Raw genomic sequence first — 8,084 nt, forward strand, 5'->3', positions numbered from 1 at the left:
ATAAGTTTCATTATTATCATCCATACTCAACAGCCCGCAAGGCTTCTGTGAGAAATACTGAAAACTAATGCCTTCTGAGCACCTACTATGTGCCAGGGACATGACTCCACTAAGTCATCTTAGCTACCCTTCAAAGGGGGAATTGTTATTTCCATTTTACATATGGGGAAACTGAGGCTGGGGGAGGACGAGCAATGGCTCCAAAATCACCCTTCACATCCAGGACTCTAGATCAGGTCTCTCTGAGGTCCCTTCGCCCCCAAGGCTCCAGCTGGGACTCTGGGTTTAAGGAACTCACATGCATGATGTTCACGCTTTTGTTGAAAATTGTAACATAGGGCTTCAGGATCTTGAAATGGAAGGCGGGTGTCAGCATGATACGGCGGTGTTTCCACTTGTCACCAATGCTCAGCAGGAGCCCCTCCCCTAGTAGGACAGCCGAGGGCAATGGGCAAAGACAGCACCTTCTCCTGGCCCTACAAGGTTGTCCCCAGCCCTGTTCACCTGCAGGTACTCACCCAGCCAGGGCTTCAGGAACTTGCTGAAGACCATGTCCTTGGGCCTGATGGTGTCTGACAGAAGAAATAGACCCTCAGAAGCCATGGAAAGGAGCAGGTGGGAACTTCAGAAGTGAGGGGTGGGCTCCCAGCCAGGGATTTCCCTTTCTCATCCTGCCTGGCATAGAAAGAGTGAGGCCAGTGGTGTCCAGAACACAGGTGACAGTGAGGTGGGGGCTGGTGAGTACATGCAGAGAAGAGGAAGGTGGCTGAGGGAGCAGAAGGAGGGAGGGACCCGGGTACTGCAGGGGCCACACAGCGGCTTGGGGCAGGAGGAGCTGGAAGCCCTCAGACGTGCCACGGGGCCACCACCACTAGCTCTGCATGGTACCTGAGGCATTGAGGACAGACCGGACGAAGTCGGGGTGGCACAAAGTGACGACGGGGAGGGTGGAGCCCAGCCACTTCATAAAGCCCTGGGGATAGGTGGCCACCAGCTGAGTCACCTCCCTCATCCCCTGCTCCGTGTTCATGACCTGCACGCAAGGCAGGGCCGTCATCTCCTGTGACAAATAATTTCAGGTGCCAACATGACTGGGCTAAGGGATGCCCAGATAGCTGGTAAACATTTTTCTGGGTGTGTCTGCGAGGGTGTTTCCATAGAGATTAGCATTTGAACTGGCGAACTTCGGAAGGAAGATCCGCCCTCCCCAGTGGGGCCAGGCACCATCCAGTCCATTGAGGGCCCAGAGAGAACAAAAAGGTGGAGGAGGGGACTTGGCTCTGTCTTCTGGAGCTGGGACATCCACCTTCTCCTTGAACATCAGAACTCCAGCTACTCTGTCTTTCAGACTCTGGGACTTATGCCAGCAGCTTCCAAGTTCTCAGACCTTTGGACTCACAGTGGATTGGTTCCTTGGTTTTCCAGTTTGCACACAAGGTACCACGGGACTTCTCGACCTTCATAATCACCTGAGCCAATTTCCACAATAAATTCCCTCTTATCTCTCTGTACCTGTATCTATATGTATATATCTTACTGATTCTGGGGGACTGTGACTAATATACTGCCCCAAGAGGAGCCACAGCAGGGCCCCCCTGCAGCCTCCAGACATGGCGCAGCCTCTGCAGTGACCGGTGAGTCCAGTTTCTGCACAGGTGGAGGGAATCTCTGCTTCCTCTTGCTCCTTCCCTATCGGGACTGTCTCAAAGTCCCAAGCGTTCATCCCAGGGCCCACAAAGAGGCCCACCTTGGATGGAAAAAATGGATTTTCTCATCTTGGGAGTGATTCCAGCCCTGGGGGCAGCCACAGAGCGAGGTCCCCAAAGGGCAGCAGTGTGACCTCAAGACTTCAGCATCAGGGCTGGTTTCCTACATCTTCCCACAGCCAATGGGTTCCCAGTTCCTCCAACCAAGAAGAAAGAGTCTTCAGACCTGGGAACTTTTTCATGCCAGCCTCAGGGAGCGTGCAAAAATGTAGGTTCAACTTAAGCCTGGCCTCAGCCAATCCCACAGGCAGCTCAATGATGCAACTCAGTTGGAAACTGTCTTCAGCCTGAGGTCACAGGGAGTTCCAGATCATGACTAATACAACAAGGGTGTGGGCTCAGCTAATGTCTGGCTGCTGCCTGAGCCCCTGGGGATCCCCCAAGGGTGCATTGCACACAGAGTCACACCACTCAGAAGCAGGGAGAGCTGGGCATTTGCATACCCCTAGCAGTCAGTTACTGGCAGCAGGATCCCACCCCACCCTGGGAGTGAGGGATTCAGCCTCCCAGATGTCACTGAGCAAACACCCATCTCTGGAAGTTCCACGAACTGAGGGTGATTCTCAGAATTAGGGGACAGCCGTGAATAGTGGGGACCACACTCACAGCGGGTGGCAAAGGGCACCCTGGCCTGTGGAGGGCTCTGGGCAGGATACCAACGGCATCTACCACAGACACATGGAGAGAGACAGAAAGAGGGACAGATGGAGGCAGACACAGACAACTGAAGGAGGACGCTGCAGTTGACAAGGCGCTTCTTCTAGACACTTTCCTCCTGGCTTCCAGGACAGCTCTGTCTCCTGGTTTCCCTTCCAGTTTTCTGGCAGCTGCTTCTCTGATACCTCACTTCTTCTCCTCCACCTGACCTCCAATGATGTTGGGGTTCCTGGGTTCAGCCCTGAGCCCTCCTCTCTCTTGGGGGTCTCTCATTCTCCCAGAACCCAGCTTCAGTCCCCTTCTCAGCCCTGGCACCCCAAAGCCCCCACTGCCAGCCACTTTCTGGGCAGCCCCCTGGACAGCCCAGACCTCCAGACTCAGGGTGGCTCAAATAGCTCTGTCATTTTCCTGCAAACTGCTGACACACCCTCCACCGCTCCCTACCGCCATCTGTATTAACCCCAATCCCCACCTCCCCAACCCCTTTTCTCTGCCCTGGTCACTCTAGTGGCACCGATTCTCTTCCATTGCTCAAAAGCCAGGTGCTCACTCTCCAGCCTGAGGCCGTGGGGCGGGCTACCCCTCCACAGGGAACACACTTTCTCTTCTTTGCTTAAAAAATTCCTATTCATCCTTCCAGACCCACTTCCAACAACCCCTCCTCCAGGAAGCCTGCGTGCCTGACCCAACAGCAGAAACCTTGATTCCCCTCGGGGCTCCCCCAGCCCCTGTCTCTCCCTGGAACCAGCCCTGACCACACAAGATTGGGGGGGGTCTCAGTCTCTCTAGACCTGGGTCCCCAAGATTGGGGGTGCCTCCAGGGCAGAGCCTGGGCTGAGTCTCCCCAGAGATCCCCACAGGGGGGTTGGCAAGTCAGTGAGAAAAAGGAAAAGGTGACCAAGGCGCCCAGAGCGGCAGGGGCCCTGGGTTCTGCAGGGGCCACGCACGAGCTGGGCAGGGAGGGGCCGTCAAGTTTCAGACTGTGTCACGGCCCCACCACCAGGTGTTCCAGGTGGGTCCTAGTGGCCTTGGCAACAGACCAGGCACCGTCGGGGTGGCACAGACTGAGGAGGAGGAAGATGGGGCCCACCAACCTCTTAAACCTTGGGGATAGGTGGACAGCAGCTGAGTCAGGACCCTCAAGCCCTGCTCTGTGGGGTGACCTGCAAGGTGGCTGTCACCTCCCCAGAAGGAGCCACAGCCCGTCCCCCCTGCAGCCTCCAGAGGCGGGTGGCCTTGGCAATGAGCTGCGTGTCTGGATTCTGCACAGATGGAGGGAATCTCTGCTTCCTCCTGCTCTCTTCCTCTGGGGACCAAGGTGCATCCAGGACAGAGGGAGAACAGGAGGTGCGGGGAAGGACGGGGCAGCCAACAGTCAGAGAGCTGCGGGAGACGGCCGAGGTGGGCCAGGAGGGATCCATGGGATCTGGGGGCCTGGAGGTTGCTGTCATTTCAAGGGAGCACAATAGGGCTGAGGAGCAGGGGAGCAGTGAGCGGGGAAATAGAGGCAGGGAGTGAACACAGCCCATTGCCCACGAGGGGACGGCAGAGCCAGCCGGTGTCAGTTTGGGTGCAGAATGAGGTGCCCTGCACAGGGGGCAGGTGGGAATTTACATGTCACCTGTCTGTCCTGTTTTGTGACTCTCTCCTGCACCCCTGCAGAGAAGCCTCAGAGGAGTTGGGTGGTTTATCGCATCCAAGGGCAAGGTTTTTCCAAAGAGCCATGAGGACAGGGGTTCCAGGCTGGGTTCTGGGACGCATCGGGACAACAGGGTGAGAGGAGGAAGCTGCCCAGGAAGGGGGTGGGGAGAGACTGCGATTTTCTCCGTGGCCCAGCTGTGCCGTGGGCAGGGGTCGCAGCCGATCCCTGGGAGGAAGCCGCTGGCCGGAGAGAGGCAGAATCTGGCCTGAGGCCGACTGGGATGGCCCAGGCAGGGGTCAGGCCCGGTCAGTGCTGCCCCTGAGGAGGCCTCAAGTCCAGTGATGAGACTATGGGTGGAGCGGGGTCCCTGCTCTGTGCAGCCCGCCCTGGAAGCCCCCAAGTAAGAGAGGGGCGCACTACTGTGGAACAGACGGGCAGAACTGGACCCGAAGCAGGCTTGAGGCGTGGAAGGGCACGAATGGGAAAGGCATGGGGCATGGGCTGGACGGAGGGAGGAAGGGATGTGGTCAGGCAGTGGGAAAGAGGGGCTCCCCTCGGCCGCCCTCGCTTCCCTGCTGTCCCAGCCCCCAGCCCACCTCCACCCCCGGCTCCCTGAGCCCCTTCCCGGCCCTGGGGACGTCCACCCACCCTGACACCCCTGTCCTGTCCTGCTGCCACACTCACCAGGCTCAGGTGACCCCAGAACCAGCTCTGTTTCGGGGGCTGCGGGAAACAGCGGAGGCGGCTGCAGGTGCCATAGAAGGCGTAGGTCCAGGCCAGGATGCGGGCCAGGAGCCAGGAGGCCCCGACCAGCAGCAGCAGCTGCCAGGGGGAGGCGGCCACCGGCCCCAGGCCCAGCCAGGACAGGCTCAGCTGCGGCATCCTGCAGGGTAGACAGGTGCAGGGGGAGTTCCTGAGGCCCAGGGGAGGGAAGGGGGCTCCAGGTCCAGTGCAGAGGAGCAGGGACTGGAGGGGTCACAATGGGGACGCAGGGACTGAGAGCAGGGAGGGAGACCCAGGGACCCCAGGGGAAGAGGCAGAGTGAGGGGACAGAGAGACAGTCAGGAGTGTCTTGTCCCCCTACAATCTCCTCTCCCCTCCTCCTGGGACTGCTATGCCCCTGGTCTGTTCTGAAGGGGGTCTGTTCTGAAGGCTGAAGGGGGATGAGCTGGGCCACCCAGACCCGGCTCCTCCCTGCCTAGCGGCCAACCAAAAACAAAGGGCATGGCGCACAGGCATTCAAACAGCCTGAGGCGTCAGATCCGGGTGAAATTGGACGGGAACCAGACTCCCATGACTCTGCAGTGCTGAATCTACAATGAGAACACTCAGATTTGGGGGTCGGACGTCGAGGAGAAAATTCTATACCTGCCAAGGCGCTTCCACAGCTGTGTGTTCACTGAGCACCTGCTCGGTGCCGGGCCCTGTTCCAGGCACTGGGGGTGCAACGTCCAAGTCCCTGCTGTCAAGGAGAAACATCTGGTAGAAAGAGGGGCCATGGCCACATAGAGAATCAAGAACACACAGTGAGAGAGACAGGAGGGCTTCCAGGAGGAAGCGTCCTTGAGTGGGAGGCAAAAGAAGAGGGGGTGAGGGCTGTGTGATTGAAAGGACCTCCTTGACCAAGGGGTGACGTGCCCAGTGGTGTGCACAAGCCAGTGTGTCCTTGCTCCTGCAACACCCATGCCCTGATGGCAGTCGGTGTCCCTGGGGAAACCAGCCAAGGAAGAAAAATTTGGCCCATTATCCAATCCAGAAGCAGGTATCAGAGATTCCTTCAAAGCCCAGCAGGTGTCTGCAGCCATGGCAAGGGGGAGGTCCAGCGCATGGATCCCAGACCAGGGGCCAGGGGGCAGAAAGCGAACCCGCTTGGGAAACAGGAAGTCTCAGGCAGGGATTTCTTCAGCCTCAGGAAGCTGGAGTCTCTCCAGTGGTTTCTCATCCAACAAGGAACTTCTCAGCTGCCAAATCACACATCCTGACCCGCCATGTCCCCAGCGAGTGCTGTGGGGAGAGGTCACCTAGGGAAGACGGAGGCTGGTGCTTCTCTCCAAGGGCCCTCCCACCCCACCCGAAAGCAGGCAGTGGGCAAGTGAGTCAGAGCAGCAGTGGAGGTCACTCTGCGTGACCAGCCTCAGCCAGGACCCATCAGCTTATAAGCCTTGGTATTCACGTCTGCAAAATGGGCCTGATGAAGCTTCACAGGGCTTAGCAAGTGTTGCACCAGCAAAGCAGAGGGAGCAGGGAAAAGCCAATCTCAAATGATACGTGAGTGATGCTCCCATCTCTATATAAAATGTGTCAGTGCCTGTGTGTGTCTGTGTGTGTACATTTGTATCAAAATTCCAGAAGAATTCACATATCACATTGGAAGGGAGGGACGTAGAACTGGAGTACACACACTTCATTTCCTACACGTCCCCGTTGCTTTATTTTCACACAGAGCTGCTATAAATTTAAACATTAAAACAAATTAAAACATTAAATTTTGTGTCGCCAAGAAGACACACCTCCCCGGAGTCAGCCTGGAGTCTCTCCAGGACAAGCGTGCGGGCTGCACGCTGGCTGCGGTTTCTCATTTCCTTTCCTCATACGTCAGGGGGGAACAAGTTCTGGATTCAGCAGAGCTGAGTTCAAATCCATGCTCTGCCACTGGCCGGCTGCGTGTCCCTGGGTAAGTTGCTTCCCCTCTCTGAGCCTCAAATCCTCCTTGCTGCGTCCTATTTCTGGCAATACAAACCAGGAGAGGTAACCGGCCCCTGAAGGCACAGCCAGGGCCAGATCCACTGGGCGAGGCTGCCAGTGTCTTGGCAGAGGTACCAGGAGACCACATGAGCTGGTTTGGGGAACAGTGGCCCAAGGAAAGGATCAGAAAAGTCCAGCAGACCCACAGTAGTTGGTCCCCACCTCCCCAGGCGGGACCCCTGGTTGGTGTCAGTGCTGAGCAGTTGGCAACAGGGCCGCCCCAGCAGCCCCAGCCCCAGAAAGGAAGGACTCAGGGTGGGGTCCACAGAGACCATCCCTGTGGAGGGGGAAAGGGTTTTTTTAATCCAAAAATTGGGAAGGAGACACCAAGAACATCATTCAAAAGGCGAAGAGGCCAGGCGTGCTGGCACACCCCTACAGTCCCAGCAACTCAGGAGGCTGAGGCAGGAGGATCGTTTGAGCCCAAGAATTTGAGTCCAGTGGGGGCAATACAGGAAGATCCTGTCTTAGTTTTTTAAAAAAGGAACAGAGGAGCCTGTGGGGTAGGAGATTAAGGGTGAGGGGACAGAATTTTGCTCCTCATTTGGGTGTCTGCCCGACCAGCAGGCAAGGGGACCACCGGGGGCAGAGGCACTGAGTGGATCCCCTCTGCAGGGGCATGCGGAGCCGGCGCCCACCACTGTGGGTGATGAGCTGCCACAGCAGCGTGTGGGCACCTGCTGCAGGCTCTCCGGTCAGATCAGGAGGTGGGGCTCTGGTCAGTGGGCACATCCAGAGGAGATCAGAGGGGACAGGGACTGATGTCTGTCCTCTGCCTTCCTCGTACAGCTACAGACACCCTCTCTGGGTTCCAGGAACTTATCCTCCCCGGACCCCCACCCTGGTGGTGGTGACATTTCTCAGGTGATGCTACCCCCAGGGTGCTGCTCCCTCCCTCATGGTTTCCCTGGACCCCGCCCACACCCTTGGAAGTGACCCCTTCTTAAGTCCCCTGCTTTAGCCCATCTGAGGTCTCTGCCGGGACCCGAATGCTACACTCCCCCAGGGGATGGGACTCCCCAGAAAATTGGTTATGTGGGTGTTGATGTTTGTATAGGGACGTACGAAAAACCACTCCCAACTGTTGGAATGGAAGGAGGAGAGGAAAGTAGAATTTTTTTCCAAAAATGTCTACACCTACCAATTGTTTCCTTTTCTTATGTGAAAGCTGTTTGCTGTTTTTAATTGTAACTACTAATCTATGTAATTATAAATTTCAGTTTTAAAGAAAGTGCTAGTGCCATGCCTGACTCCACCTGTGTGACGAGTGGGAC

General features: G+C 57.1%; 1 protein-coding gene across 1 annotated transcript; it reads right to left on the bottom strand.

Moving 5' to 3' along the window:
• Positions 1–298: 298 nt before the first annotated feature.
• LOC138380277 (cytochrome P450 4F11-like) lies at positions 299–4,947 on the bottom strand (the record flags this gene model as incomplete). The annotated part of the gene is made up of 4 exons (XM_069464935.1): positions 4,750–4,947; positions 889–1,033; positions 519–572; positions 299–426 (listed from the first exon to the last, which is right to left on the bottom strand). Coding segments are annotated over exons 1-4 (525 nt in total), but the record flags the coding sequence as incomplete, so codon positions are not given.
• Positions 4,948–8,084: the final 3,137 nt, after the last annotated feature.

This window comes from Eulemur rufifrons, unplaced genomic scaffold (assembly GCF_041146395.1).
Source record: "Eulemur rufifrons isolate Redbay unplaced genomic scaffold, OSU_ERuf_1 scaffold_324, whole genome shotgun sequence".
NCBI classification, from domain to species: domain Eukaryota; kingdom Metazoa; phylum Chordata; class Mammalia; order Primates; family Lemuridae; genus Eulemur; species Eulemur rufifrons.